Source organism: Ursus americanus, chromosome 30, assembly GCF_024610735.1.
Source record: "Ursus americanus isolate L20-20 chromosome 30, mUrsAme1.1.p, whole genome shotgun sequence".
Lineage (NCBI taxonomy): Eukaryota > Metazoa > Chordata > Mammalia > Carnivora > Ursidae > Ursus > Ursus americanus.
The window spans coordinates 19,022,354-19,050,178 of NC_142156.1; the positions used below are offsets into that span (position 1 = coordinate 19,022,354).

At 51.7% G+C, this 27,825-nt stretch overlaps 1 protein-coding gene across 1 annotated transcript; it reads right to left on the bottom strand.

Moving 5' to 3' along the window:
* Positions 1-1,420: 1,420 nt before the first annotated feature.
* Positions 1,421-26,700, bottom strand: VPS37B (VPS37B subunit of ESCRT-I). Its single transcript, XM_045778029.2, has 4 exons — positions 26,537-26,700; positions 6,056-6,227; positions 4,583-4,665; positions 1,421-3,742 (listed from the first exon to the last, which is right to left on the bottom strand). The coding sequence occupies exons 1-4, from the start codon at positions 26,645-26,647 to the stop codon at positions 3,245-3,247; spliced, it is 864 nt and encodes a 287-aa protein (XP_045633985.1). The 5' UTR covers positions 26,648-26,700; the 3' UTR covers positions 1,421-3,244.
* Positions 26,701-27,825: the final 1,125 nt, after the last annotated feature.

Below are 27,825 nucleotides of genomic sequence, written 5' to 3' on the forward strand. Positions count from 1 at the left end.
GTGCAACACAGGGTAGGGACCACTGAGCTGCTGCAGGGCACAGCGCTTGGAGCCATGGAAGAGCTGGCTGGAGTGGTTTCTGGTTCTGCCAGGAAGTGCCCTGGCCTGTATCCTGGGAGGTTTGGGACTTGAAGCCCTGGGACAGACGCCAGTGTGGTGAGTTGTGGCTCGGGGTTTCCTGCCCTGGCCTCCACGCTCTGCCCAAGCCCCCCTGGGCTCTTGTCCCCGCTCCCCCAGCCTGCTCAGAAACCACGCTGCTTTGGGAAGGGGAGGAGTGACCAGGGAGTCCCTGCAGTTAACAATGGCCCCTGGCTGGGCTCGGTGGTGGTGACCCTGACTCCTCGCTGGTCGGGACTTGACCAGCACGGCCACAGCCACAGCCTTCCCCCCGAGAACCTGACCAGCCTCTGGGTTCCCAAGAGCACAGCTGGCTGTGCAGGCCCCCGCTTTCCCCAGGGGTGCAGGCAGCTCCCGGCCACGCAGGCTTGCCTTGGTGCGCTGCCCACAGAGCGTGCGCCCCCTTCCCCTGCAGGTCACCAGCATTTGTGGAACAGACACCGTGCGGGTCAAAGAGACATGTGGCCTCAGACATGAGTCCCACTCCCCGCACCCAGCTTTCCACAAGGGTGAAGTGGGCCCTGCCTCGCTCCAGGCTGGCTGGGAGGCGTGGGTGGGGTTGTCCGGAAACGGGGCGTTGGAGCGGGTGTCTGGTTCTCATTTGTAAGGGAAAACAGCTTCAGAAAAGACGTTACAGCAGATGCAAGGCTCCACCAAGTTCAAACCAGTGAGAGCTGCCCTGCGTGGACTACACTCACTCGATCCAAAGAAATGTTAGCTTGATTTGACGTTAAGTCCTCCGTGAGCAAGCCTTTAACCGGGAGCCTCGGGGTCTGATCTCTATGCACCTGCCCACCGCTGTGCCTCCCTGACCTCCCAAGTGCAGGGGCCCAGAGGAGGGAGGCGAGGGTCAGACCAGGCCGGGCTGGTGAGTGGCTGCCATGCACGGGCCCGTCTAGCAAGTGCCCCCACAGGCGGCTACAGCTGTGGCTAGAAGCTTCCTGAGCAGCCGCTGGGGAAAAAGCAACTATCAGACATTCTCAAAAAAGCTGATTTCTTAGGAAAAGCCTTCCTCTTCCTCCCAGGGCCACCCCCACAGTGTCCCTCACACGTCCCGCCTGCGTGCAGGCAGTGGTGACGGGCAGGGACTGGCAGCCCACCTCGAGGAGACAGCAGCCAACGCAGGGCCGGTCCTGGTGCTCCTGTTCCGGCCGACGCAGTGAGGAAAGTCCCTCCCGGGCGCCAAGGCCCCCAGGGGGTGGGGGGGCGCTAGGGGGCTGGCGGGGTGCAGCCCTGGAGGCAGGGTCCCTCTCCCAGCCTCGAGAGGGAAGCAGCACCCAACTCCGCCTGGGAACATGGGGGGGGGGGGGGTGTCGGCTCCAGAACAAAATCTCACCCATTCAATCCTATCATTATGTGAAACGGCCAACAAGGGCCTGAGTTTCCCTCAGCAGTGCAGTCTACGCTGGTGACCCTGGGGGCAGCTCCCACCCTGTGCACACGCGCTCCCACCTTTCTGCCCTTGACTCCTGGCCGGGCGCACCTGGGCGGCAACACGGAAGGCTCTGGTAGCGCAGGGACCCAGGTCCAGGCAGCCCTTCAGCCGTCTCGGGTGCCTTTTCAACTTCAGACAAGTCCGCTTCCCTCTTGGAACTCTGATCACTGAGCGGCTAGAGCCAAACACACCATGAACGTCCCCAGGTAAAGAAATGACAGGACCGTTGTTAATTCTCTATTTATTAAAAAGGGTCCTCCAGCTTTACAGCCCCGGCTCAGGCACGGCCCTGGAAAGAGACGAGGACAGCCTGGCAGCCCCTTCCCCATATCCACACTGAGCTCACAAGTTTGGCTACACCCTGTACAGGTTGTAGGCACCCCCTGACCTCGATGGGTGGCGAAGAGATAGGGGGACACCCACCTGAAGATTCCCAGAATGTGGCAGGCACCCCTGATCGGCAGCTTTACAAACAGGACACGGGCGTTCACGCCCAGGGGAACCGAAGACAAAGCGTGGCGGCCTCGCCCCTGGCCTGCTGGGACAGACCCCGGGCGGGGGCTCCGCCTCAGTTCTGTCACCTGGGCAGGTGAGACCCTAAAGGGCCAGGAAGAGCTGGGGGTGTTGCTAGAGCTTCTGAGTTTGTTGGCACCTCCGCTGGAGTCCTGTCCCCCTCCTGCCCGGAGGCCCCAGCAGAGGAAGAGCAGAGGGGCTAAGAGGACCCCGGTCCATGGTGGGCCAGGCTGCTTCCGCTGGCAACAATGCACAAGCCCCTCTGGGAACATGAAGCCGCTCGTGAGAGTGACCCCTCCGCCTGCCCCTCACTGGCACCAGGGGAAACTAAGGCACAGCACAGGCACCCACAGGTGTGACTACACACTGCTTGTCAAAAAGGACATGGCATTCACTTCTGTACTTCAATCTGCTCAAAACAATATGTGCATTTTTATAAAGTTTCCCTGAATGGTCTTGTGTCCAAAAAGTTTTCTTTGCCAATATAAAATAGGAAAATTACACATAGTAAAAATATTAGGGGAGTATTTCTTTGTAGAAACCGCCAGGGGCTGGCCCGCTGCGGGAGAGAGGAGCAGCTGGGGACCTCGCCGTGCAAGGTCCAGCCCAGCCCCATGTCCCCCGGCCTGGCTGCACCGCGCCCAGCCTCTGCAGCTGGCCGGGGCCCGGCGCAAATACTGCATGGGGCTTTGAAGCATCCAGGTTTGGGGGGAAGGGGGGTGACTGGCAACCCCTGCCCGCGGATTCAGTAAGCACCTTCGAGGCCGGCCCACCTGACCCCCCCCCCCCCGACTGGCGCGGTGGGCTAGGCCGCGCGCCCGGTCTTCTGCACACACAGCAGAAATGGAGCATGCTCATTAAGTGAAGCTGCAACGGGAGGACCCCAGTTCTACGCGGAAGGGAGGGATGTTTCCCCCCAAACTTAAAGGAGTCCATCAACATTACAAGACTTAGAAATCATACCGAAAACAAACCCACGTGACCGTGGGGATGCCAGGCCGAGGCCTTGCACACACAACCCCCGGGCACAAAACCGGGGCCTACGGCTACTTACCGCTGACCTACAGTTCTAAAATCAAATGGCTGCGCTGGCCCAGGGCACCGGCACCCTGTTCCTTGAAGCCTGTGTGTGCAGAGCCCCGGCCGGCAGGTGCAGCCTCCCAGGAAGGACGGGGCGGCTCACTGCAGGATGAAGCCTGGCTGGTGTGGAGGCAGCCGGGGCGGGGGTCTCTGGGGAAGAGCGGGTGGGTACGGAGACACGAACTGTGCGGAGAATCCTTGTGGGGGGGGCAGGCCCACGCGGGGGGGCAGGGGTGGGCACTGGGATCCCGGGTACGGGAGGGCCTGTCCTGAGCCCATGGCAGCAGTAAATGGCGTGGCCAAACGTCCTGCAGGCACCGGGGGCGGTGGCGGGGGGATGCGCCGAGGTAGCATGGAGGGGGGCCCGCTGGCCTCCGAGGTAGGGTAGGGCAGGGGGGCAGCGGGCGCCGGCTCGGGCACCCTGGGCAGCAGCGGGGCCGGCGCTGATGCCTGTGGAAGTCTCTGCCCCTTCAGCACCAGCTCCTGGAGCTTCTCGATTTTCACTCTTCGCGTGTGGGCCAGTTTCCGCTGGCTCTGATAGACATCGATGAAGGAGTCCAGAGGAAGCTCTCCATCAAGAAACTTCTCTGCCATGTTCTGAAAGTAGGAGAAAGCTGGTTAGAGGGACAGGCCAGCCCTTAGGGAAGGAAGCCCCCTTCACCACCCAGGGAGAGGCAACACCCAGCTTCCTTCCATCACCCGTCCCCTGCTTACCCCACCCGCCACACACTGCCCACTGCAGCCCCCGCTGACCTCAGAGGTGGCTCCCCAGTCCCCAGCAGAGAGAAGGGGAAAGAGGTAGCTGGTCCTGGCTGCCCACCGCACCCCCCGAGCTGCCTGAGGCAGCAGGCCGTAGGAGGAGCCCACCGTAGAGGAAGCAGGCCTCTCGGCAGCCCTGACCTGCTGGGCTTCAAGGCCAGAAGAAACCACCGTACCCACTTCCCACCCGCTCACCAAGCCAGCTGCAGTCCGTTTCCTTCCTTCCACCGGCTGCACCCTGACAGACATGCCCTGTACAGGGTCAGTAGGATGGAGACAAGCTCATGCCCACCAGGGCCCCCACCCAAGCCCGTGGGTGAATTCGAGCACAGGGGCTAACTTGGAAACGTGCGGCCGCCGCCCACCTCAGCTTGCTACAACTGTGCAACCTTGGACCCTGACTCAGGGCCGTACGCCTTAGTGAGGCTCTAACCTCGAGTGCTCCACGGGCCACATCTCACAGGCTCTGCCCTCCCCCCGCTGGTTCAGAAGATGGTACATCGGCCACGGGCGGCCCCGGGACCGGCACGGACTCGCGCCACGATGCGCACTGGTCGCTTGAGCGTCAGACCCGTTACAGCCTCCCGGCTGCGGAGGGACTGGCCCACGGGCTCCCAAAGCGGCCCAGACCCCGGGAGTTGCGGCCTGGGGCACTGCACCTACGCGGGCTGGCTTTACCTCGGTGTCCTCCTCGATCTTGGCCCCTTCTGCCTGCAGGAGCGCCAGCAGGGTCTCCAAGGAAGCGCTGCTAGACTGCTTATCTGGAAGAAGCAAGAGGCATGAGGAGAGAAGGGGGCATCCGGGCCCCAGCCCCTCAGAACGACATGCCCCCCCAGACTCCGTGCCATCCTCCTTTCAGAGAAGGGCGCGCTTTAACTGGAAAGGTAAATAGTTGGCTTCCCAGGAAGCTGAAAGTCAAGGCCTTAGAATCCAGGAGAGGAAAGAGCACACAGGACAAAACAGGGGACAGACTGGGGGCTGCACCATGCATCCCACACCCCATGTCACTGTCGGTCCTACAGAGGGCTGTCACCCAACACATGACGTAACACGAACCACCCCACGCAGATTTCCTTTGTATTTCTGAGTGGTAACTATATCAAGTAGGCGTAATTTAAGCCTGGGACCTCAATTTTTACAAGTGTATAACCTCCCCCCCAGATCAGAATACAGAACAGTCTCAAAGGCTCCAGGCCCGCTCCTGGAGACCGCCCTCGAGGCGGCCCCGATGCCCACATCCTGCCTGGCTGGGCACTTCACAAGAGGGCATCACACAGGGTGCGCTCTGTGCTGGCTCCTTCCAGCCCACGCCGGGAACCTGAGAGCCCCTCGTTTCCCTCAATGTCCACTGTGCAGAGACCAGAACTCAGGGACGCCACATGCTGTATGTGGACATTTAGATGGTCTCCCAACTCAGCTGTTACAAATAATGCCCCCATGAACATTCTTGGGCCTGTCTGTGGACAGCCGCGAGCGTCTGCCGGGGGCACACCCGGGGCAGACTGGTTGAATCAGTGAGCACAGGCTTCCTTCAGGTGGGTTTGGCCACACAACTCTTCCCAAGGTGATTTTTACCAATTTATGTTACAACGCACGTGCTCCCAGCCAGGAAAGCACTCCTCTGGCTGGGCAGGCCTTCCCGAGCCTTCACTGCAGGGACGCACACCGGAGAGGGAGTCCGGATAGCAGACCTCCTGTCCACCTCACTGAAGGGCAAGGCTTTTAACCTTTTCTTCACCGCAGCCCCCTCCAAAGCCACGCAGAGCACTCAGGACTCAAGACTCAGTTCCTACAGCTCTTCGTAATGACGGTAAATCTAAGCGTGGCGTTACAATGAAACGTCCCCACGAGGAGTATTTCTCAGCACTGACTCTGAGGGCCTAACTCCACAGGAGGAGACGTTTGTTAAATCTCATGATTCAGAAAATTACTTTTCTAGGCTGGAGAAGGTAAAATTTTGTTTAAAAAGTGGTTAAGTCTCCTCTCTAAATAGGTGGAATGATTCTGTATATAAACTTTTTCTTTGTGGCATTAACCAGTGTCTCAATCTGAAATTTTTCCATAATACTACTTCTCTCCCGGTAGCCCAACAGCTTGAAAATGTGCCCTTCCCTCAACTCTATTCCTGAAGGATCACCCTGGCAAAGTTACCTAATTTGGTCTTCTTTATCTGATAGGCTTCAAAGAGAACCTGGAGTTCCTGGTATTTTTGGGTCAAACGCGCTTTCAGGGAGTCCAGTTGGGGCTGGTACAGAAGGTTCCCTTCTGCCAGGCTCCGGTTGCTGGCGAGCGTCATTTCTTTGCTGAGCTGAACATTCTGCGTCTGCAAGGAACAACAGGATGATGAGAACCAACGGGTGTTAGTTCCAGACCAGTCCCCCGAGGCTCCCGAGCCCCGCCCCCCAGAGCAGCCACATCTGCTTCCGTTGGGCTGGTCCCCAGCAGAGACCACGGCTGAGACCACATGAGGGCCACTCCCCGCCCAGACTCCAGCCCCCCTGGGTTCCTAGTTTGGACACAGCTCCCTGTTCTTAAAGAGCAAAGCCACTTCCTTTCCAACGATTTGCAGACAGGCTTTGTCTTGTGACTTCTCCAGGCTCTTTGCTTCGCGAGCTGTGGCTGGGATCCCTTACGACCCCACTGTGCTTGCAGGAATCAACAGCTGGAAAGACTTCGGGCTAGATTTGTTCAAAACCAGTTTCTGCTGCTCCAGAGGAAGTTTGCAGCGGAGAACCAGTTGGCATGATGTCAATTCAGGCTCAATCATCAGGCTTAGAGATCAAACACAAAAGCCTGACACCCCCTGGGAATGAATTCCGTTTACAGTGACCCTGCTCTCTCTCCCACGCCCACCTCTCGCTCCTCCTCGACTGAGGGGAAGGCGGGAGTCCTCCCAGATCCAGATCCAAAGCTGGGGCCAGGGGGCTGACCTGCCCACCAGGCGTTATTTGGGGGGGACAAAAGAGCCAGTGCCCAGACCACAAGGGTGAGGGGGAAAATGGACAGGTCTGAAGACAAGGTAAAGAATTCCTAACAAAACTTAACATGGAAAACCCCAAAACCCAAACACATGGGACACCACCCGTACTAGCTAGTGTCAGGCCTCTGCCACCACAGCCTGTCCACAGCCACCTCACTGTGTGGACCTGAAGCCTCCACAGCGCACGGTCCTGCCCCGTTGTGCTGTTTTCTCGTAGCTTTCCCGCAACCTGACGCCAGTTTTCCCTTGATATTTGCTGCCACCCACCCAGGCTATTTTCGCCATGACTTCCTTCCTCTGAGGGTCTGGGTGCAGATTTCCCACTGCGCTGCCTCTGCTCTGGCCAGGCCCACCCAGGGGGCCAGCCCGGCTCCCGGCGCAGCCCGCACCCGCGCCCCCACCGCATGCGCGCACCCGGTCACGAGCCCGTCCCGGGGAAGCGAGAGAACACAGCAGCTCTGGCCTCAGGCGGGGGGCTCCCTACGGCAGACACATGGTCTGTATCTTCCACACCCGGAGCTGGGCCCAGGGCCCCAAAGAGGAGGCTCGCCTCAAAATGGAATTTACATGAAGGATACAAATTAAGATAGAAGATGGAGCCCCTAGCTCAGCACCACGAACCGAGAGCAGAAGGCTCTCCTCTCTCGCGGCTTTTAGCCAGCAGGGAGAATTCGGGGCCCTCACGTAAACGGGGCTCCTGGCAGTGCAGAGCTCCGGAAGGGCCCCCCCAGCAGCTCCCCCGCCCTGTGCGTTGTATCCCGAGCTCCGAGGGCACAGGAGTCTTTCCTTCTATTGTGAAGCCATTTCAAAGACCAAACAAACATACTTCGCACGGTCCACTCGGGAGCACAGTTCAGCAACTTCTTTTAAAACTAAACATGAAACTACCATGCGACCCAGAAACCGTCCTCCTGGGCACGCACCCGGGGGAAATGAAAACCTAGGTTCGCACAAAGCCCTGGACGCGAACGTTCCAGGCGGCCTCGCCCGTCACAGCCACCGCCCAGCTCCCCGTCTCGAAGAACCACGGCCGACACGCGTGGCATCTCGGATGAGACTCAGGGAATGACGCTGAGTGGAGAGAGCCGGCCCAAGGGTCACACACTCGGGGGTCCCGTGTGTACAACACTTGAAACGACAGTCACAGAAACGGAGACAGGTGAGTGGCCGGGGAAGGGCCTCGGGAAGGAGGCTCACGGGGACGGACGCCCCGCGCTCCCCCATCCTGACCGGGGTCAATGCCCCGGCTGTGAGGGTGGGGCAGATTTCCACAAGGGGTTCCCCGGGCGGGGGGCGGTGAGGGACACGCAGGGTCTGTCCTCCTTACAACCGCTTGTGAATCTACAAGTACCTCAACGTTTAAAGTTTAACTACAGAGCAAGAAACCGCCGAGGAGTTTCTCTACGCCCCACCCCCCAGCACGCCAGTGTCCTCTGACGCAGGTGTTCAAGGCCAGTCAGGCCCCCGGCTCCCTGCACTCCAGGATTCTGACTCAGTCTTAAGTCTGTGTTCAAGAAACATTTACTGGGCCCTGAGTTAGGCCCAGACTCCTATGGTCACCTAAACTCAGTCATCATAAATGGAAGGGACTTTAGCACACCCTCATCGCTGGGGTGCCGGGGGCCCTGGTCCCCACCTGCCCACCATGGGAACTTCCAAGAGCGCCCACCCCCAGCCCTTCCCTGCACCGCCTCTGGAGCTCAGGTCTGCTCTTCCCACGGGCTCCTTCTCATGGGGGGGGGGGGCACCCATGTCTCCGCTGCCAGGGGCTGCAATCAGAAGCAGGGGGTTTGTCTCCCTGCTCACGGTCTCCCCCATAGGAATTCTACCATCGGCACAATCTTGGTGTGCCAAGCACCCAGCGGGGATCACTCAGTAAGGATCTGCTGACTGAATCAGAGACCCCTCCCCAAAAGCCAGTCACTGTGGCCAGGTCCAGCAAGTAAGATGGACCACATAATGAGGAAGGGGGGAAAAGCTGTGTAGGTCAAGCAACAAATGCTCCGAATCCTTTATGCAGACACGCTCCCTTGATAAAGTCCTCTGAGATGGAGTCGGCGGGGGGGGGGGGGGCATCTCACATTGGATCTAAGGCTAATTCTGGAAGCAGGATTCCCATCTTCAGCAGAGGCATGTCTGTGAGCAAAGATCTCCGTAGGGACCACGGAAAGGCACTGGCATCCCGAAGCCCCTAATTCTAGCACGCCGCTGGACTGCTCTCCAGCAGTGCTTCTCCCTGGCGGCTGGATCTTACGATCACCTGAGGGAAGGGGTGCTGGTTCGCTCAGACCAACCCTGCATCAGCCAAACCCTCCAGGAGGCCCAGGCACAGGCCCAGCTAAGCACCACTGCTCTGGTCTCTGTGTAAAACACATCTACAAAGAAATCTTATTCTCGTAGTGTCTAAATCAGGTCAAAATCACGTCTCCTGCGTGTCAGAAAGTCCTAGAAGAGAGGGGCGCCTGGGTGGCGCAGTCGTTAAGTGTCTGCCTTCGGCTCAGGGCGTGATCCCGGCGTTCCGGGATCGAGCCCCACATCGGGCTCCTCTGCTGGGAGCCTGCTTCTTCCTCTCCCACTCCCCTTCTGTGTTCCCTCTCTCGCTGTCTGTCACATAAATAAATAAAATCTTAAAAAAAAAAAAGAAAGTCCTAGAAGAGAGAAGCACAAAGCAGCACAGGCTATGATCAAAGTGTGGTCTGTTGCACAGGACGCAAAGGCTGGCTTAGCCCCCAGCCAGCAAGGGCCAAATAAAACTACAACTGACAGTCATCAAAAAATGTCATTTTTCATATCCTCTGGGTATTCAGATGTTTTCACGTGAGTAAACGGTGCTATGTTCTAAGTGACCGCCCACAGCACACCCGCGGCACTCTCCAGGGGACGAGGCCAGGACAGTGTGCTGAGTGCGGAGCGGCTCAAGCATCTGATAAAGCTATTCCAACACCCCGATGAGCCCAGAACACACCCGGGATGCTGCATGAGACGCAGAAAAAGACTCTTTCCTCTGTAACAATATTCCCTTCCATTGCTCCAATTAGAAATGGGGAGGAAACAGCCAGTCTTGTGCTATCCTATGCAAAGCAAAGGCGAGCTGGCTGGCACGGGCCCCTCTCCGTGGGGACAGCGCCCAGTACACCCAGCGAGGTCCAAGGGGCAGCCAGAGGTTGCTGCTGTTAACTTGAGCGAATATCGTTAGCCCGCTCGTGTGCGCGACACACGGCCCAGCTCTCCACCTCCCGTAGGACCGACTCCAGCCTCGGCGTCTGTGACTGGATCCGTGCCGTGACCCTGAGAACGCGTCAGGGGCCACCACAGTTTAGGAGCACGGCACAGGGCCTACAGCTACCTGAGACTGGAAACCGTGTACTGACCTCTTGATTGTTCTCATGATCCTTTTTCTTAACCATAGAGAAATTCTTTCAGGAAACAGCCTCACTGTGGTAAGGAAACATTTTTAAACACGTACTCCACTTCAGTTTCCTTCTCTGCTCATAACCGGAGAAAAACGAGACGCAGGCCTGTACAATGTGGGGCAGCGCCCCAATTCTCTAGTTCTTTCTGCCCCTCCCCCCTCCACGAGCAGCCTAATGATGTCCACTCAAGTTAACAGCAGCAACCTCTGAATGAGTTTTTTTAAACTTTCCTCTTTCTCCTGGTACATGGTGCTTGATTCACTACCAGCACACAGGAGTTTACAAGAGCATTATCTTTTAATACAACCTGTTAGTATTAGAACCAGAAGAGCAGAGGCTCTAGAAAAGTAACGTGTTTCAGAAAAGGGTGACACAGGTGAAGGGTATCAGGAGGTACGGACTTCCAGTTACGAATCTGTCACGGAGATGGAGAGCGCGGCACAGAGAACACGGCGATACTGTAACAACGTGGGAAGGTGACAGATGGGGACCGCACGTACCAAGGTGGCCACTGAGTCATCTACACAACTGTCCGATCACACGTGGTTCACCTGGAACGCATATGACATCACAGGTCAACTGCGCTTCAATAACAAATCAAAATACAGGACCATCAACCACACACCCACACCCACGAAAAAGAAAAAAATACTGTCAACATGTTCGTCCAGGCAGAAACGTGAGGACCCCTTTCCCTCTCGCGACGTTTGCGTTAACATATGAAGGTCGCGTAGCACGCACGTGCCCACACCACCTCACACGCGTGCCCTTGTCTGAATTCGGGCTGGGGAAGTGTAGTCGAAAATAAAGCTGGTGTGGAAGAAAACAGATACAAACCGCCCTCTGGGTGACACGTGCAACGGTCACCAACGGGAGGCACAGCGATGGACACTGCCTGCGCCCTGCCAGCTGGTGCCAGGTGGGAGTGAGCTCGCGGTGGATGTTTTCCAAACCAGACGTTTCCACCGCCTACAGGGGTTTGGAAGTGGAATGTACGAGGAGAATCTCAGGATGACGACAGCGACTGCTCTGAGACTCCCCATCACTGCAGGGACACCCGCACACGGAGCACACACGGAGACCCAGCGGACGGGAGCCGGCTTCAGCCAACTCCTGCCTCTGCAGTGGAAACTGAGCCCCCTCCTGCCGGGAGCTCAGGGCACAATGGGCGAGCGACGGCACGACAGGACCGTATTTAAAAAAACACCCACAAACTTCAGGACCTCAAGTTAGCTCATAACACAGTGGTGGGTTGGTGCGTGCATTCATTCATTCATTCATTCATTCATTCATTCATTCATCCAAGAAATACTAAGGAAGCACCTCTGTCGCTAGGTTCTGGGAGCCAAAGACCAGAACAGTCCTCACCACCCCGAGTGTGGGCAGGCCCTGCGAGCAGGACACTGCCCAACTCCAGGGGGTGCCAGGCCCTTCGCACTGCAGCCCTCAACCCAGACTGCACTTGCTCCTCAAATAAATTAAATGGCTCAAGAGAGAAAAAGAACAAAAATCCAGATAGACATGAACTTAAAGACTGAAGTTACTGGTGATGTAAAAACGTCACTCCTGTCCCTACCCTACATGTTTCAGCAGCATTTGCTAACATTTATTGAGCACTTACTGCATGCCTGGCACTGTGCCACCTTCTCGTTATGCATTTAATCCTCTCTGTGAAGGGCACACAGATTTGCCCCCATTTCACCCAGGAGAGAAATCCAGTCTCAGGGAGGTGTGAGAGAGCAGCAGAGTCCGGAGTGCCCGTAACTACGGAGGCATGAGGTCAAGAGTCAGGATTTCTGTCTCCCAAGTGCATTTCCTAGAGGATTGCGCCCCGCATGACGCCGCAGCACCTGCAACCACTGCACAGAACTGATCTACTCTCATTTCTCTGTTTTCAAGTTCCAGGATTCACCCATCCAAATTTCTGTTTATATCTTTTATTTACCTTTTTATTGAGTTTAAGATTTTATTTATTTAAAAGAGAGAGACAGAGACAGCGAGAGAGAGAGCACGAGCTGGAAGGAAAGGGGGAAGCAGGCTCTCCACTGAGCAAGGAGCCCACCGCAGGGCTCGATCCCAGGAGCTTGGGATCACGACCTGAGCCCAAGGCAGACACTTAAAGACTGAGCCACCCAGGTGCCCTATTGAGGGTATTTTCAAACACAAAGGGAAAGCAGAGAGAAGAGTATAACGAATCTGTGTACCTTGTCCAGGTTTTGACAATTAGTGACATTTGCCCACCCCCTGCTTCCCTGAGGTACTCCCCACATTTTTTTTTTTTTTTTAAGATTTTACTTACTTGACAGAGAGAAAGAGAGAGAGCACACGCAGGGGGAGCAGCAGAGGGAGAGGGAGCATACTCCGCACTGAGCAAGGAGCCAGATGCGGGGCTCGATCCCAGGACCCTGAGATCATGACCTGAACCAAAGGCAGACACTTAACCAACTGAGCCACCTAGGTGCCCTCCTCCCGACTTTTTTTTTCTCAAGTATTTTAAAGCATATCTCAGACATCCTAGCATGCATACATTAGTATGTCTCTTTAAGAGGGAAGAACTTTACAACTATAATGCCATAATCACACTAAAATTAACAATTATTCTCTGCTTTCAACTTATACATATGTTGGCTTCGATTACTCTTGTAATGAGCTTCTGCCTCGTCTGGCTGACCATCTGAAATCATTTATATAGGAAAAGCAGGATGACTGTTTATTTCCACCGCAATCTCCCCCCAGCCTTAAACCAACTTTCAGAAGACTAAGTTAATGATCAAGCAACCTCTGATCGTGACTAATAAGCTTTTTGGGGGGGACATCATTATTAAGTAATGGATTTGTATTTTTTATAGGTTTCAATTAATTGCCATTAGTAATCTTCCTGATGCTCAAATTGCCCACGGCCAGTGGGAGACACTTCCAGCTGGGTCTCCAGCTGACACACCCCACGGGTTGGACAGCTTCCCTGCTCTCTAGCAGAACAAGGTGTCCCAGACCCGTGTGTACATTCGTTACTCCCAATCTGGACCAGCCCTTCTCGCAAAAATACTGGCTCCTTTTGCTGGGAAATTCTTTTTGATTTGTATATTTTCCTCTCCAGATAAAATGAAATTGAAAGCTATCCATAATATAAAGACGAGGAATAAATCTCAGCTTTTGTACCTTCCTACCAGTAGAAAACGTCAGGTTGCGTTAAGACTCTACATACAGCAGGCTTACGGATCAGGTGACCAAGAGGCTGGCATGCGTTCAGCCAGGTTAATCTCTCCGTTTATTGAACTACACTTGCTCTAGCTCACCAATTAATCTTAGGGTAAGTATCACCAAGATCACATGCAATTTGAGTGTGGGCTTTACTGTTAAAGCTTAGGTTACTAGAAAGCCCAAATTCATCTCCCATTCAGTGCACACCTTGCCAGTGACAAACTCCTCTATCTTCCAACTCAATTCAGGCTTTCAGTGGAGCCTGTGATCCAAGCCCACGATACCGAGGTGTCCTGCAAACGTGGCTTAATTCAATCCAAAATGAAAAAACTTAACAGTTCCAGAGTTGGACTGTTTAACGTGTTAACAAAATTAAAGGTCTGAAAACTCAAAAATACAGTGAAAGAACTGTAGAACATTATGAAACTGTCCTAAAATACAGCCGCCTCGTGGGTTGTGTGAAACCATCTCCAAGGCTACAGCCTACTCGGGAGAGAAAATTTACCGGCTGCTTATCTGCTGATCCACCGAAACAGCCCACTCGACAGAGCGAGCACATCAGATTAATAAAGACTGCTACTTTTGATCGAAGATGTTAAAATCCTTGTTGAGATGAAACCTGCTGCCCCAGGAAAGCAGCAGGCAACGGGACAGAGACTGGAATGGTCCCTTCCATACGGAGCTGGCTCACACCTTAGAAATTAGCATGTTATTCACTTTAAGTGCAACTAACATTAGAAATGCAGGCAGCTAGGTCTGAAAATAAATGGACCCGTCCCAGAGAAGAATTAGCTGTCTAGTTCTGGCAGGTTCAACATACCAGGGTGCTTTTGTTTTCCTAGAAGCCTTACACCCCAACACGCACAGGGGTGGGGGATCTCCCTACTTCCTGGACTTACATGGATGATGATGTCAATAAGACAGAAATATAATAATAGGTGTGACTGGTTCTGAAAACTTGTCACGGGCTAGAAAATGTTACATTCCTAGTGTCACTGACCTTATAATTCCTGAGTACTCTGGGGGGAGGGACGAACACAACAGGAACACCCAAACTGACCACAGCGTTAACTGCCTTTGTCCCTGTCTCCTAAAGGCAATGTTGGCTGGCGAGCCAGAAAAGCCATCAAGAAGCCCTCAGTCCATGTTACCCGAACCAATTAGCTGCTGGACAGCTGAGCAGTTTGGTTAAAGTCGTAAATCACTAAACACACAAAATTTTAAAGATATACATCTGTCCATTTCTTCATCTAAGGCAAAGGCCTTTTCCTAGAGAAAGGGTCCACTAGCTCCAGTTCCAGAAGTTCTTTTCCTCCAGACCACACCCTTCAATGTGGAGGGTTTGAAGACTGGATGTGAGAGAGGAGTGCAGGATCCTGGAATCCCGTCCTCCTGCAGCCTGGTCCACACCGAATTCATTCGCAAGTTTCTCGAGCACCACCCTCTACTAACTTCAAAGCCTCAGCTTCATTTTCTCTCCTTGTCTTTTCACTCATGGCTCATCAGCTGCCACAGTATTTAACAAAATAAGTTAATTACTGTAAGAAAACCAGAATGGACAGGTCCTCGACTCTCTGTAAGTGTACAACTGCAGTGTGGGGGCAGAAATGTCCAGATACCCGATCTTGATCACTGTGGCGGGGGGGGGGGGGGTTGGGCATCAATCACTATATCTGATGGTGGGAAATGCCAATTACTGGAACACTGGTCAAGTGGAGGGAGGTCAATTGATAGCTTCTACTGTAATTTTAAATCCAGATAACTCCTCCCTTCCTCAAAAGAAAGAGCTTATGGAAGACTACTTCTAAATTCTGCTTTTTTCCTTTTTTTTAAGATTTATTTGACAGAGACAGAGAAAGAGCACAAGGAGGGGGAGCAGCAGGCAGAGGGAGAAGCAGGCTCCCTGCTGAGCAAGGAGCCCGATGCAGAATTTGATTCCAGGACCCCAGGATCATGACCTGAACAGAAGGCAGATGCTTAACCAACTGAGCCACCCATGCGCCCTATAAATTCTGCTTTTCTTATTAGCAGCTTCTGGCCAGGACAAACCACCAAAGCAATTATTTGTTTAGTAAGAACTGAAGGTTTTTTTTCCCCTCTTCTCTATTTCTTTTTAACCACAATTTACAAGAAATGAATGTGTGAGAATTTTCTGGGATAGTCTTTACACAGGTGCAAATAAGAAAATGCCAAACCAGGTGGATCCTGGATTATGTGTATTAAAACTACATCTTTTGACAATTTTGCTTTTACATTTAAAATACATGATGACATAAACTTTCCAACACCCGAGTCAAGAATTCAGTTTAGTGGATAAAACTTACTCTCACATGACTGAAATTATTCTTCTATTCAGTATGAGAAAATGCTATTCTAATAGTGGGATTTTTTTTTTTAAAGATTTATTTATTTATTTATTTATTTGACAGAGAGAGAGACAGCCAGCGAGAGAGGGAACACAAGCAGGGGGAGTGGGAGAGGAAGAAGCAGGCTCCCAGTGGTGGAGCCCGATGTGGGGCTCGATCCCAGAACGCCGGGATCACGCCCTGAGCCGAAGGCAGATGCCTAACGACTGTGCTACCCAGGCACCCCTAGTAGTGGGATTTTTTTAGTCCAGGGGTAGAGAAAGGGATTAGTCAAAGAAGAATCAGTTACCTCGAAATTATTCTACTTAAACTTCATAAAAAATACCTGCAATTTTATCTGATGTAGGGAATTTGATGTTCTAACTAAAAAAACTGCCTACTTAAGATTTAATCATTTTTTTTTAAATTGATATTTAACAGATTTATGTTCAAAGATGTTAATCACAATACATGATAGCAAAAAAAGGCACCTAAATATCCAATAAGGGAATGGGTCACATAAATCAGGACATACCCACATGATCAAATATATGCAGCCATTAAACACACTGTCATGGGGCACCTGGAGGCTCAGTCGGTTAAGCATCTAACTTCTGCTCAAGTCATGATCTCAGGGTCCTGGGATCGCGTGCGCGTGCGCTCTCTCTCATTCTTGCTCTCAAATAAAATCTTTATTTAAAAAAAAAAGATTTTATTTATTTGACACAGAGAGAGAACAAGCAAGGGGAGCGGCAGGCAAAGGGAGAGGGAGAAGCAGGCTCCCTACTAAGCAAGGAGCCCAACGTGGGACTCGATTCCAGGACCCCGGGATCATGACCTGAGCTGAAGGCAGATGCTTAACCAACTGAGCCATCCAGGTGCCCTCAAATAAAATCTTTAAAGAAAAAACCAAAAAAACAAAAAACAAAAACACTGTCATGTAATAATATTCTGATAAAAAATAAGAAAATGGGGACACCTGGCTGTCTCAGTTGGTAGAGCATGTAAGTTGTGACCTCAGGGTCATGAGTTCAAGCCCCACATTGGGTACTTAAAAAAATGATGAAAAAGAAAAAAAAGATATAAAAATAAGAAAATGCCCAGAGTATAACTTTAGGTTAACACCCACACACACACCCACACACCCAAATAAAAACCTCTCTCTACAGAATGATCCCAGTGGGAGAAAACCAGGAAAAAACACAAAAAACAAAACCCAAAACATACCAAAAAAAAAAAAAAACATACAAAATGTTAACGGTATTTCTCTCTGGGTGGTGGTATTACATGTGATTATGTTTTTCTTCTTTATAATTTTCTGCATTTTTAAATTTTTCTATAATAAACACACACAAAAAATTTTTTTTTAAGATTTTATTTATTTATTTGACAGAGACAGCCAGCGAGAGAGGGAACACAAGCAGGGGGAGTGGGAGAGGAAGCAGCACCGGGATCACGCCCTGAGCTGAAGGCAGACGCTTAACGACTGAGCCACCCAGGCGCCCCCAAAAAATATTTTTAAAGATTTGATCAACTGGAATCAGAAGTTTGAAATACTATATACTCAAAATAAAGTACCACATACTCCCTACATTCTTCAAAAGAGTACGTGAAAGCAGGCCAGCCACTGAGGACACAGAGCTGGCACCATGGATATCAAGGAACTACATACCATGTGTGAAACGGCAGTAGCCATGGGCGCTGGAAGCAGATGGCACACTGACCCCCTAAATGAGCACTTGCCAAAGCATGCCCCAGGGAAGCAGTCCCACGAGGTCCACGATCACGTAAGCCTGGGAAATGCCGCAACGTCTGGCCCTCTGGCGCTTCACCACACACCCTAGCAGTAAGTCCCAAACAACGCAAAGCAAAACCAAAACCTCTGAACACTGGTTTCCCAAATCTATTTACCATGGAATTCCTTTTCATGTATCCACCCTGACACGCACAGAATTAGGGCCCCAAGGATGGCTAAGGGAGATGCTACCCTGAAGCAAAGAGCCCCAGCACCTTACTAAACGGACACGGCTTCCATCTACTGGACACTTACTCCTGCCACAGCCCCCTGCTCAGCGGCTCACACACACCCTCGTGGTTAATCCTCCTGAGGACTCGTAAGGCCGCTGGTGTAATGCGTCCGTTTTAAAGATGAGGGAACGGACATTTAGGAAGGGTAACGGTGCCCAGGGTTTCCTAGCAACCCAAATCCCATCTTTAACCACTATGCTTAAGAGCTGACCTTATATTTTTTGGTGAGGCTTTTTATAACTTTTGCCTCCTCTCTATCATTTATTTCTGGATGGTGTTACTGGCTCTGTTAATTTTTTCCCTATATCCTTCAAAAATCTGCCACTGACAGACAAACCATACGACCAAGTGTGTTCCTACTGGAATCGGGTACAAAACAAGACTCCCAGGCCCCGTGAGGAGCCTGGTATGAGCCCTCAAGTGATTCTGGCTGCCCCAAAGGTCTTTGCTATCAACCATCTTTCAGCCTTCCAGCTGATCTCCCCACTTTCCCGTCTTACCCCCTTCAAATCCACCCACCACCCTCCCACCCGGGCTGCCTGAACCATCCATTAAGTCACAACCGTGACCGTAGCACTCCCATGGCTCCCTCTGCGGAGAAGATCGAGCCATCTGACCCCGCCTGCATCTCTGGCCTCTTCCCCAGCCATGCCCGTCCAGGTCCCTCCACAAGGCTGGAATATTCCTGTTGTGCACCCCTCTCTAGGCTCTTCCTCTGTGTCCGTTCCGGCTGTCCACCCCCATGCCTGGAAGGCCTCCTCCCTCGTTACCTGGTTACCTCTTCCTTTGAACCACAGCTCAAGAGTCCTCTCCTCCAGGAAACATTCTCTGTGGCTCTCCCCCTCGCCCCACAAAGGCCTGCTGGGTCCCCTCCCACTGGTGAACCCATCACTACTGTTTCACACACCCGATGTTTGTGAAAACTGACCTCTGTATACCTGCGCAATCCTGAGAGGAAAACGACGTGGCTTCGTGGCTTCCCATCCCCAGGGTGCTCCATAAGGCTGAGTAATGAATAAACGGGCTCGGCCTCAGCTGTGTTCACACTAATGAAAGCTGCTGTCTGACGGCAAGCATTAATTAGCGCTTACCCTGTCCCTCTGCCAACCCAGGCACCGGGCAACGGACACGAATAGAACCTCGAGGTGCCACTCTTGGTGGCACCACCGTTGGTGATAATGAAAGCTCTGATTTGAAAGAAACATTAACTATGACACTGCTTGTAATGTAACAAGCTATTCAAATATCTGCTTTTCACTCAACTCTTTGGCAGAGTAATGAACAATATTCCTCATAATTCCACAAGAAATGCTTTCAAAAGCTTTCTCTTGACACACTGCAACGTAACCTACGACAACAAAGCTATCGCTACCTCTTTCATTCTTCCCTAGGAACCAATTCTACACACTACTTTCCTCTGCCTTTTTACCACTAGGTAAGACAGTTTTCCCTAATAATGACGGAATCTGAAAAACCCACATAGCAGAGGGAGGAAATAAACCAACTCTTGCCTCAGCACGTTCACAGAGTCCGTGATTATACATGTGAACAGTGGCTGACACGCAGTCGTTACAGAAAACCCCGCACTGCGTATTTGGCATAATGCCCACGGCAGCATTCTGCCACAAATACCGTGACAAAAGCCAAATACAGATCTTCCTTAATTTACAATGGCGTCACATCCCGATAAACCCATCATAAAAAATAACGTTAAGTCAAAAATGTATTTAATACACCTAGCGAACACCAGAGCTCACCCAAGCCCACCTTAACTGTGCTCAGAGCACTGACGTGAGCCTCCGGTTGCGCAAAACCATCTACCACAAAGGCTATTTTTTTAAAAAACATCTTATTATTTTTTTTATATCGTAAGTAGGCTCCATGCCCAGCATGAGGCTTGAACTCATGACCCTGAGACCAAGAGTCACGTGCTCTACCAACAAACAGGCGCCCCCACACAAAGCCTACAAATAGGCTATCTCATGTAATTTCCTGATTACTGCACTGAGAGTGACAAACAGAACGGCCATGTGGGTGCAGGTGGCGGTCGGCGTACCGGCTGTTGACCCTCGTGATCGCGTGGCTGACAGGGAACTGCAGCCGCTGCCCAGCGTCACGGGAGAGGATGGGACCGTGGATCCTGAGCCCGCCACTAGACAAATTCAAAATTCCAAGTACGCTTCCTACCGAATGCGTGTTGCTTTCACACCATCGTCAAGTTGAACAGTCATGAGATTGAACCAGGGTCGTCTACGAACAAGAAAGTTGGCTTAGCTCAAGAGCACGTCAGTTCTGCTTGACAGATGAGGTCAAACAGTTCGGTCTCCTTCCAGGTTCCTCTTTCGACTAGTCTGATACAGTCGGTACAAGCACCGTAACAGGATGTCGGCCTGTCTGTAAAACACCAGACTCGTTTCTCCCTGTGCTTCTCCCAGGCGGCTAGTTATTCCTGGTGGCCTTTCAAACCTTGAGATTCTTCCCGACAGAAGTGCGCCCCCAAATCTGTATCTCGGCTGACTGTTCCTGAGCTCTAGAGCTGTACTTCCAACTGCTGCCGGAGGCGCCACGGAACGGTCCTCCCTGCCCCGCACTCTCAGGCTGGCAGGGTCTCAGGGAGCCCTCTCCCCTCCCCCACTCTTTCTCATTTCCACCGGCAGCCAGTTAGCTCCACTCACCCAGCAGCACCTACATGCCAAGGACACAAAGACACACAGGACAAAACAGAGTCCCCAGACCAGCCGGGAACACAAGGAAGTAAATGTGACTTACAAAACGTGTGACAAGCGCTACACGTATACAAAGGAGTGAAGAGACCGTGTGTCTGTGACCGAGGAGGTAGGGGAGCACGCGGAAGGCAAGGCTGGTGAGGTTGGAATCCCCTCCCCCAGAACCCAGCTCAGACCCTGGTTTCTTCTTACCCGAACTTCCACTTCCACCCTGGCCTTTCCTGAACCTTCGTGCACTCACCCAGCCCATACACTCTGCTGCCAAGTTAACCTCCTAAAGTGTTCTTCTGACCATATTGCTCTTCTGCTCCACAAAGTCATGGAAACTCACTGCTACCAGCTTACCCGCCTTCCACTCACTCGCTGGCACTCTGCCCCCGCTGGCCTTCGTTCCTGTCATTTCCCTACGCACGGGCAGATCTGATCTGGCAAAGGAGATGGTAACTCACCACTCACAAAGCCTGTCCCGTGCTTTCCTGCTCTGGGCCTGTGCTCTTGCTGTCACTTCCTCCTGATTCCCCATGTTTCTCTCTCAAAACCCTACTTAGAGAAATAAATATCTAATTCAAGGCCGTGGCTGGGGCTGGAGTAGGGGTCATGCTCAGGATGGAGCACAAAGAGAGCTTTTCACTGGGTTGACAGTGTTTACTTCCTAAGCTGGGTGGCAGGTGCACAGATGCTCTCTCACATTATTCTAGACCCTCTCAGAGGTATTATTGTATTTGATCATTTCTTTTCTTGAATCTTAACCACCTATCGAAGTCCTCCTCTTGCACTAGGAATCTAACTATTCTAGCCAGAGCGCCTCTTCATCTGACCTGCAATATCATTTACAATTCACAAGTGGCCCTTCTTTTTAGTCTCTCTTTTTAAAAAATTGTGATAAAATATAAAATACGCCATTTTAGCCATTTTCAAGGGCCACTTTTAAGTACATCCACACTGTTGGGCAACCACCACCACCACCATCCATCCTCATTACGTTCGTCTTCCCAAACTGAAGCTCCCTAACTCTTACTCTCTCTTGCATTGTAAATATCTGTGTACTTGGTTTCTCCCCCAAATTATAATACGGGCATTATGGCCTATTCATGCTTCCATCCTTAAAACGCCTTGCACGCAGTTAGTGTCCCACAGCTGTGGAACTGAAGTGGAATCTGCCTGAAATGGCAGCAAGGATGTGAAGCCTTTTCATTTTAGCAGTAACAGCGGCTAACAATCTCCTGAGTGCTCCCTGTGCTAGGTACCACACTGAGCATCTCATGGACTCCTCTAATCCACCCACCCACCCAATGAAGTAGGTTACTGTTGTCATCCCCTTTATTTTCAATGAGGAAACTCCGCTCGGGAAGACAGTACTTGCCAAAGGTCGCAGAGCTAGTATCAAAAGTCAGTTCTGCACTATACCACACCCACTGCACTTTTTATCTATGCCAAAGAAGTAGAGAGCATTTACACAAGTGATCAGATTTCACCTAACCAGCCAGTCTAACAATTCTGAAAATCTCTTAAGGGGGCGAGCCTCTACAGAAGCCCCCCTGTGCCAAGTACTGCCTTCATCAGCTATTCCACTGGGCCTCACAAAACCAGCATGGTTCCTACCCTCACTCTACAGTGCAAGAACCGAAGCAGAGAGTTTAAGCAACTGAAGCAAGGTCACACAACTCCGAGCTATTCTTTCCACGAAATCTTTTTTTTTTTTTTTTCTTTTTGGTAAACTCTACACCCAACTCGCGGCTTGAACTCACGACCCCAAGATCAAAAGTCATATGCTCCACTGATTGGGCCAGCCAAGCGTCCCTTTCCACAAAATCTTTTTTTTTTTTTTTTTTTTTAAGATTCATTTGAGGAAGAGAGAGAGCGCGTACGTACAAGTGGCGGGGAGGGGCAAAGGGAGAGGGAGACGCAGGCTCCCCGCTGAGCAGGGAGCCAACCTGGGGCTCAGTCCCAGGACCCTGGGATCATGACCGGAGCCAAAGGCAGACCTTAACCAACTGAGCCACCCAGGCGCCCCTCCACAAAATCTTAATGCCTCCTTTAAAAAAACTGGATTTCAGAAAATACTCGCAGGCACAGTAATTTTTTACTAACGAGTTAAAATAGTAAGCCCACGGAAGACAAGACTCAAACACAGAAGTTGAAGCCTTTGTACACACAATGACTGCACAACGTGAACAGAAACAAACTCCAGTAGCAGACACTCCAAGAGTTTAAATCTTAACTTCCAAAAACCAGTCCCACCAGCGCTCAGGCCGCGTTGAGGAAACAGTGCCTGGGTTTAAAGCGAGGTCAGTCCATTTCAATGAGCCATTATGATTCACGCAGCAGCTTGCAGCCCCACACACTGCACACCAGAACACGCCCTAGGGAAACAGCTTCTCCCCACCAGACTCTTTCCACAAAACAATCTGTTTTTCAGACCCTCAGCGCTTTTGCACATGGGGATTTTCACTTGCCAAAGGAACAGATCTTGAATTTGAACCTTAGTTAGGTGGAATTATTAGTTAACACCACCAGCCAACATTTCCTCGGACAGCGCACTGGGAGACGTGACCCAGGAGCTGCGGTTTAGCTGCCTAATCCCCGAAGCGACAGTTCCTTTTAAGGGAGTGCCCTGTAAGTCCAATGGGGTTAATGTGGACGGAGAGAAAGGCACATTCCACTGCCATGTAAAAATAACTTTAAATAAAAATAAAATGTGTGCATATGAAACGTCAGGCCACAGGAAAGGAAAGAGCAAAGATCACTGGGGATAGTACTACATTTAGGGAACTGCATAATGGACAGGAGGAACAGGAAAAGATAAACACACAGGCACGGAAGATGAGACCGCCTACAGCTCCAACATGGTTTTAATGTCTCGAGCTGCGCTAACAGCTCACACACCACAATTAAAACAATGTAAGCGAAGGATAACGCACGGCTGTACTCAAACCTAACAGCGAATGCCTTCAAAACCTAGCCACGCTTTCCAGTCGCCACAAAATATCCCCTCAGGCTTGAAGAAGTCTTACTCTACAATTTAAAACACTTCCTTCTGCCAATTAAAAAAAAGAGAAAAGAAACAAAAAGCCTTTGGTCCAGATTAAGAAATTCTATGCTGGAAAGGACCTGTTCCATTTACAGTCTCATCCTAGACCTAATGAGATACATAATCGTTTTGACCATAGAAAGGTAAAATGTTTCTTAAGCCAGTGGCAAATTAAAAAATTACTTAACGTTCTTGAAATAAGACCCTATTAACTTGTCAGGATGATCTGCTATTAATGGCTGTCAGTACCCTCTAAAAAACAATGAATTAGCTGATTATTAGTAACTGCAATTACTCTTTATTGAGCACTAACTACATGCTGTCTTAAGGTGACTATCTCACATAATCTCCACGTCAACTCTATTATATTAGAGTTCTCCAACAGAGGCTCAGAGAGGTGGATTAACTTGCCTGAAATCACACAGCTGGGAAGTGGCCAAGTCCAGCCTGGAGTATTTGATTCCAAAGTCTGCATATTCCCTTCAGTCAAGAGAGGACAGTTCACAGAATATTTTCTTCTGTGTCTCACAGCCACCCCGAAATAAGCCAATAAACCAATGCATAACATTAACAGCTGAGTCAAAATTTTAGTTATTCATGTCATACCCATTCCTACAGAAACATGCCACGTGTGACCAGGGGAACAGGATTTGCTAAGTGTGAGTGTAGCTAGGTGAGCTGCTTGGCTAAAGTATTCCGGTCTTCCGGATCAGTTTCCTTGTTTTAAAAGCACTACACTCTGAAGAACAAACCACTGCTAAGTAAACTTGAATTATGTGGTCTAATCAAGTGCAGTTGGTGGGTCCTCAGTATTTGTATAGGATACTCTGGGACGATGGTCACCTTTACTAGGAAAAAAAAAAAAGCAATCAAAAAAGTTCTGCTAGACTAATTTGCCTTTCCCTTTATGTAATAATCACCAGTTTCTTGGGTAGAGGAAACAAGCAATGCCGTCCCTAACAGCCTCAGAGTCAGGAGAATTACTTGGCTCTTTCCACAATCTTCCCTCCACTAAAAGGCAGTTTATTTCTATTAAGGTAGAAAATAATCAACCTAACTACACCAATATAAATACAGTATTCTGTTCTTACTGAAACAGAATAGTCACACAGCAAAATAACTTGTTGGTGATATTACACATTAGAAAAATACACCTGCCATTTTATTATTAAACTAGAAAGATGCCTGCTGACATACAACAAAAGGTCTCCCAGCAACTGAAAAGCAGAGAAACTAAGCAAAGATTTTATTTCTTTAGAGATGTGAAACTCTTTCAGTCAAGAAAGATGGATTTTGTCACTTATTATTCTCTAAAATGGAAAGTGCCACATGGAGACCATAAATGAGGGAAACTGCATCTCGGAGCAACGTTCTAGGTGCCAAGTTACAAAGCCCGTGAATACAAGGGGTGTATTAATGGAGAGACTGATACCATCTCACTACAGTGGCCTCTCTGTAGCTCAGGACAATAATCTGTTGAGGGTTTTCCAGTGATTTTGAATGTGCAACCTCCATACAAGCCCCCTTTTAAGGAAGCTGGCTCAGTGTTGAACAATCCCTCTTCGGAAAGAAAGCCAAAAGCCCCCACTCAGGCTTCTGGGTGAGAGGCTCAGCCCTGTAGGCGTGGGAAGGCTCAGACTTGGGAGACAAAGAAGTAGGAGCGGTAAATGGGCTGGGGAGAGCTGGGACCAGCCTTGGGTCCACCTGCCTGGGGGAGACCCAGACTGGGAGGGTGGGACATTCAGAGAAAGAGTCCAAAAAGGCTGGGAAAAGGAGAGACCTACACAGTTCAAATCAAGTGTGAAGCCAGTTACCCCGGAGAGCAAACCATGCCACAAGAGATGCTGTGAGATAACCAGAAACAGGGTGGCCATATGCCTTCCAGAGGCTGGGCAGGACCTCGACTATCAAAGAGGTGGGAATTGGCTCTCAACCCCCAACCCCTGGTTTATCTTCTCCCAAAAAAATAGCTTCAGGAACTCTCACTGGCCCCAGCAGGGTAGGACGCTGGGGCAAAGCCACCATAGTAGATTCCCATATTCCCTTCTTTCACCGAAGGGGGGCAACTTTATGGAGAAAGGGATTCCTGCTTCCCCCCCCTCCCCAACCAGACCAAGAAGAACCACCTAGGTCCTGCCTGGGCCACTTCCACATGAAGGCAGACCCCACAGGGCCCCTCCAACACTCTTGGGAACTCTTTTAGATACACGGACCCCTCAAATCTTAACCTGGCTAAGTCCGTGGCCTCGTGCCTCCCACAACCTCAGAGACCCTGCCCAATTCTAAAGTCCATCCTCAGAACTACCGTCCAGACTCAGCTACAGAACCTCGGCCCCCAAAAACCTTAGAAACGGTAATCCTAAAACTCCTATTTCAGCCCCTGAAAACCTATTAGCAGACCCCAATTACTGTCTCAGTCCGCCTGCATCTCAACCCTCCCCTCAAGACCCCCAACCCCTGCCCAGACCCAGCCCTCAGCCCCCTCTGTGCGGTTTCAGTCACCCCTGATCCTCCACCGCACTCCCCTCTACCTTCTCCAACCCAGTCTCATCCCCCTAATTCCCTCCTCGTCCCACCAGACCCAGCCACAGCCTCCCGAGTCCCCAAATGCCCGTTCCAGGCTCTCCAATCCCGGCTTCTTTCCCAGCCTCGGCGCCTCAAAGCCTCGCCTGGAACCCAATCAGCACTCGAGCCCCAATCTCAGGGCGCTTTCCCCCACGCTCAGCCCCAGCGCCGTCCCCTCACCCCAGCCCGTCTCAAACCCCCCCACTCCTCGTTGCAGTTCCCTCAACCAACTTGAGGCACCGCGATCGCCCCTGCCTCGGGCCACCTCCAGCCCGCCGCGGGCCCCCGACCCCGCAACGCCCCTCCTCGAGGCCCCGCCGCCGCGCGCCCTCGCCCGGCTCACCTCTTCCATCTTCTGCACCATCTCCGTCAGCTGCCCCTCGTCCTCCAGCAGCTCGTTGAGCTGCACCAGCGACAGCCCGGCAAACCGGGCTTCGCTCCCGGCGCCCGCCATCCCCGCGTCTCAGCCGCCGCCGCTGCCGCTCGGGCCGCCAGGCTCCGCCGACCGGAAGCACCGCCCTCAAGGCCCGCCCCCCGGCGGGGGGGGGCACGTGACGCCAGCTCTGGAGCATGACGTCATCACCGCGCGGGCGGGCGGACGTGACGTAGCAGGCTGGGCCCTGGGCGAGACGCGACGCGGAGCTGCCTCCGGGAAGGTTGGGGGCTTCTAGCGGGAAAGAAAGGAGCTGCGGATGGATTTGTGACGCAGCGAGAAGCAGTAATGATGTCACTAGAGCACAGAAGGCATTGTGATGACATAGAGCTTTTTTCTTGAAGGAAAAGAAATGTCTAGATCCAAAGAAATCAGGCAATGGGGAAGAAGTTACTGCAGCCTAAGCCCAGCCTGGGGAGTCCCAAAAAGGCATTTTATGGCGAAGCAACTTTAGATGCCTTCGGTTCCTCGGAATGGTGGAGCTGCCAAGTCATTCGTTGAACAAATATTGAGACGTTCTGTGGGGTCTAAGCTTTGGGTGTACAGTTCTGAACAGGAAGGACCTCTGCCCGGTAGAGCCAACAGACTGACAAGGGAAGCAAACAAGTAAAAAGACTACAAATTGGGAGAGTGCGAAGAAGGACATGGATGCTGAAATAAGAGAATAGAGAAGAACCTTAGCGATAATAAAAGATGGCACACTCAGATGTGGAGAGCTAAGGAGATCTAAAGGATGAGAAAGGAGGAACCAGCCACCATTCCTGTAGGAAGTCCAATGCAGCAAGACAAGCATGTGCAAAGGCCCTGTCAGGACTGGCTTAGTACACACAAGGAAGGAATCCTCAAAAGCAGTAGGGCCAGAGCATCATGACCCTTCACGTGACCCCTTTGCACCAACTGCCAGGAAGACCCTAGGCATGCAGGTGGGCCAAGCTGTGCTCTTCCGGAAACACAATTTGGGGTACAATTGCTCAGTCTCCCCAGCTATCTAGAAGTCTCTTGAGATCCAGGAGCCTGTGAACTCATCATCCTCCTTTGGAATTTGTGACCATTCTAGTTAGAAGAAACCTAAGGGCTGATGTTAACCACTACAGCCTCCTAATTTTACACATAAAGAAACTGAGGTCTTGGGAGGAGAAAATTTTGGTGTTTCCCCAAATTCAGTGATTGGCAGGCCTCTTGGCTCCCAGTCTAGCATT

Coding starts and splice junctions, on each gene's coding strand:
- VPS37B (XM_045778029.2), bottom strand. CDS start 26,647: ATGGCGGGCGCCGGGAGCGAAGCCCGGTTTGCCGGGCTGTCGCTGGTG. Junction 6,228..26,536: donor TGGTGCAGAAGATGGAAGAG/GTGAGCCGGGCG, acceptor TGTTCCTTGCAG/ACGCAGAATGTTCAGCTCAG. Junction 4,666..6,055: donor GATAAAGAAGACCAAATTAG/GTAACTTTGCCA, acceptor TGCTTCTTCCAG/ATAAGCAGTCTAGCAGCGCT.